The sequence below is a fragment of the Egretta garzetta genome, unplaced genomic scaffold (assembly GCF_000687185.1).
Source record: "Egretta garzetta isolate BGI_Z169 unplaced genomic scaffold, ASM68718v1 scaffold108, whole genome shotgun sequence".
NCBI classification, from domain to species: Eukaryota; Metazoa; Chordata; class Aves; order Pelecaniformes; family Ardeidae; genus Egretta; species Egretta garzetta.
The window spans coordinates 8,444,088-8,448,014 of NW_009260614.1; the positions used below are offsets into that span (position 1 = coordinate 8,444,088).

The 3,927-nt window shown below is 65.9% G+C and overlaps 1 protein-coding gene across 1 annotated transcript in view; it reads right to left on the minus strand.

Annotated features, from left to right (window-relative positions):
• MYO18A (myosin XVIIIA) overlaps nucleotides 1-3,927 on the minus strand; it is a 31,832-nt gene that overhangs the window by 9,574 nt on the left and 18,331 nt on the right. The window contains 10 exon segments of the mRNA XM_035900564.1: nucleotides 1-27; nucleotides 192-319; nucleotides 470-581; nucleotides 659-778; nucleotides 872-961; nucleotides 1,883-2,026; nucleotides 2,467-2,595; nucleotides 2,866-2,931; nucleotides 3,027-3,203; nucleotides 3,570-3,613. Coding sequence (XP_035756457.1) covers nucleotides 1-27; nucleotides 192-319; nucleotides 470-581; nucleotides 659-778; nucleotides 872-961; nucleotides 1,883-2,026; nucleotides 2,467-2,595; nucleotides 2,866-2,931; nucleotides 3,027-3,203; nucleotides 3,570-3,613 — 1,037 coding nt within the window.

A 3,927-nucleotide genomic window follows, 5' to 3' on the forward strand; every position in this document is an offset into this window, starting at 1 on the left:
CTCGCTGTCTGCCTGCAGGTCCGTCAACTGCGGGCAGGAGCAGGCAGGGCCATCAGGGCTCCGGGAAGCCACCACATCCCCGCTGCCCCGGCCGCATGCTCCATCAGCTCCGTGCAGGCAGCGGCTGCTCAGCCCCTGCCCACCCCCACGCCAGGGGGACTGGAGGGTCCCTGGGGCTGAGTCCCACTCACCCTCCCCTCCAGCTGCCTCTTGCCCTGCTGCTCCACCTCCAGCTTGTCCTCCTTCTCCTGCTGCAGCCGTTTCTTGGTGAAGTCGATCTCCCGCACCGCCCGCTCATATTTCAGCCGCCATTCACCACCTGCTTGGGGAAACGGGGTCACCGAGGGGCTGTGTGGGGTGGCACAGGACCCCATGGGTGGGCGATGCTGCCGTGAAGAAGGGGGCATGGTGCCGTGACCATGGGGCACCCAGGGTGTGCTGGCAGTGAGCACCGGAGGCAGGATGGTACCTGAATCATCATCGTCCAGCTCTCCGTTGAGCTCAGCCGCCCGGATGAGCCGAGCCTCCATCACCTCCATCTCCATTGACTCCATCTGCTTCTTCAGAGCATCGTACTTGGCCTGGGAGGGGACACAGCCATGGTGAGCGCCGGGGAGGAGCCAGGAGATGCTGCAAGGCCAGGGAGAAGTGCATGTACCTGCAGGTCCTTCATCTCCTTCTCAGCCCTCAGCCTCTCGGCCGTCTCGGCGTCCAGCAGCTGGGAGGCTGCCTCGCCAGTGTTTCGCTCGTCCGTCAGCTCCGAGGTCAGCTCTGTGATCTGGGGAGGGGGGAGCAGGACCGTGGGCTGGGGCAGGTGCCAGGGCAGGCTGGCACAGCACTGCACCCCCTCCCAGTGCCAGCAAGGACCTACCCTGCTCTCCAGGCGGTCGCTGTTGAGCCGGAGCTCGTTACGCTCCTTCTCCACCTTCTCAAGTTTGCTCTTCAGCTGCTGGATCTCTTCCTGCAACAGAGCGGGCGATGAGGGAGGGGGCAGGCGCAAGGGATGAGGTTGGCAGGCAGGAGCCTGGCAGGTCTCTGCGCCCCCTCAGTGTCCCCCCCACAGCACTGGGAGGGCAGGGTGGGGGCTCCCCGAGGCGGGGGCTGCTCTCCCCTGCCAAGGGCTGGGGCAGGGACTTTCCCCAACCTGCTCCGCCGACATGCTGACTCCAACCCCATAAATGGTGTCGAAACACCAGGCAGCTCCACAAAGCCAGAGAGGGCTCCCCGCACCCCCCCGGGAGAGGGGTGGGAGTAAACTCACCCACCAGCAGCTTGCTGAAGGGTTTGGGTGCACCCGGCCCAGGTGGGGCGGGACGGGGCCCACCGGGATGCCCGGGGACCCCCAGCCAGTGCTGGGAGGCGTGCCCAGCTGCCAGCTCCAAGCACATCTTTCCCTCCCCTCCTCTGGTCCCAGCACAGGCTGGGGGGTGCAGGAGGGGGCCCAGGTGCCCCCACCCCAGGCGCCCGCCCTTGGCAGGCCGGGGTGAAAGCTGAGCCAGGCAGCGGCTCCGTGCCGGGGCATGAGTGTCTGGTTGCCAGCGCGGTGCGGAGCCCCCGCAGATGCCTCTCGGCACACAGTTTCATTTCCATTCTCCACGCCTTGTAATTGGGCTCATGCAACAGCCGGCTCTCGGGATGCTAATGACATGCTGATTCGTAAATTAGGGAGCAATTTGAGCCTGGCGCTGACGGGAGTGGGGCAGCCCATGGTCCCGCATCCCACCCCACCGTGGGGTCCTGCATCCCACCCCACCGCAGGGTCCCGCATTCCACCCCACTGTGGGGTCCCGCATCCCACCCCACCATGGGGCCCTGCCCGGGCCCAATGCTCACCCAAGCCCACCCTGCCCCATCCAGCGTCCCCCAGCACAGAGATACCCACATCTTTGCCGCGGATCTGCTCCTCGGTGAGCTGCACCTCGATGAGGGGCCGCACAGTGGTGAAGAGCTTCCACCAGGCCCAGCCCTTCACCCCCTTGTTCTTCTTGATGTTCTTCTGCACGCACCGGATGGCCAAATCCTGGATCTGCACAGGGTACGGTATCAGCATGGGGTGCCACCGGCGGGGAAAAGCGGGGCGGGGGGGTGCTCAGCACCCCTGCCAGCACCCCGGCACACTCCCCTTTGTTAGCACTTGGGCTAACTGCGCCTGGCTTATCTACTGTTCGATTCCCTCCGGCCCCTCCAAGCGCTCATCCTGCAGAAGGCAGGGTGCTGCCAAGATGCCTCTTTTACACCCTCTTTAATAATAAAAGCAGGAGCTGATACGCTGCTTCATCCTGCTACAGTGATGCCCAGCACCCTCCCCGCCGGTTCCCCCTGGCCCCCCACGGATCCGCAGGGCCGGGCGGTGCAGGGGGAGGCGGGAGGAGGAGGTGCTGGCCCAGGCAGCGGCAGAAAGGCTGCACTGCCCATTTTAGGCGAAATTGTGCACGGAGCGGGGAGGGGAGAGCCACTGGGACGAACCTTCCTCTTCTTGAACTGCTGCCGTGCCAGGAAGCCCCTGCACGCCGCCTGGAAGAGGGTGATGTTCCTGCTGGTCTGCGTATCCCGCTGCTCCTCCAGCCTGGCCAGCGACCCGGCCCGGAAAAAAACCTGCAGGAGGGGAGCGGGGTGAGATGCCGATGGGTGCCGGCATCCCTCCCGCCATGCCGTGCCACCCTCCCACTGCGCCAGCTGGTGGGGATGTGGCTTTCCCCTCCACAGCCACTGGTCCTGTCCCGCCGTGGGGGTTTTATTCTGCAGGCACAGGGAATGCTGTGGGTGGGAGCAAACAGTGCCGCCCTTGTGCTGCCCCGCCGCGCCGAGCCACCCACCCCTGCCCACACCGCCACCGGCACCCACAGCCCGTGTCAGGCATTGTACCCGGCTCAAGCCCATGTGGTAGCTGCTCTTCTCCAGGTCCAGTGACTCCAGGAGCTCCTCCACCGCCTGCGGGGAGGGAGAGGTGACAGGGGCGGGCTGGCAGCACCCTGGGGTGCAGGGGATGCCAGACCACAGTGCTGGCCCCGGCATGGTGCACGTACCCGTTTCTCGTCCACCACAATGTAGTTGCGCCCGTGCTTCTTGGTCAGGTGTGGGGCCAGGACGTCAAAGCGCCGCCTGAACTCCGCAAACACCATGTGGTCGGGGTACCCTGGGGGGAGCAAGGGAGAGCGGGGCTGTGGGGCAGCCAGGATGCCTGGGGGATGGCCCTGTGTGCCCTGACTGGCTGGGGCCCATCTTTTGGGACAGCTGATGGGGTCACCCCACGTGGCACAAGCTCCCCACGGGGCCAGGCATGGCTGGAGTGCCCTGACCCTCCCCAGGAGGTTTTCCTTGGCCGTGTCCTCCAGCAATTTTGGCTGCGATCTGGGGAAGAAGTGGCCAGATCCTGCCTCAGGGGGAGTGCAGGGACACGTGTGTTGCCTGTGCAAGTAAACAGGCCCTGCTCCAACTCCGCTGAGCGGCGCTGAGCCTCCACATCTTAATTAACGACAGGGTATTGATGGGGACGCTGACCCCAGCACAGCCGGCTGGCCACGGCCATCGATCCAGAAGGTGTGCGAGCAGCATCGATTTCCGATCGCGGCAGGATGGGTCTGGTCTCCAGGCAATAAAACCTGGGCTGGGCGGCCGGCCATGCGTATCAATAAACGCTTTGCTGAGCGCAACCCGGAGTCCCTCGCCCCAGCAGGACAGGGGCCGCCTGCCAGCGGGAGAGCTGCCAGGAGCCGGCGGCACCAGTGGAGACACCCAATTAAGGCCATGCCTGTCCCCGGCACAGATAATGGCCCTGCAGGGAGGGGGGACCGGGACAGGACTGCCCTGGGGGGACGGCTGGCAGCCGTGGGGGCTGGGAGCAAGGGCCTGTGCCGAAGGGGTTCCCCGGGGGGAGCTTTGGCTCCCCAGGGGGGAGATGCAGCCAGGACCCCCCCGGCGTCCCTC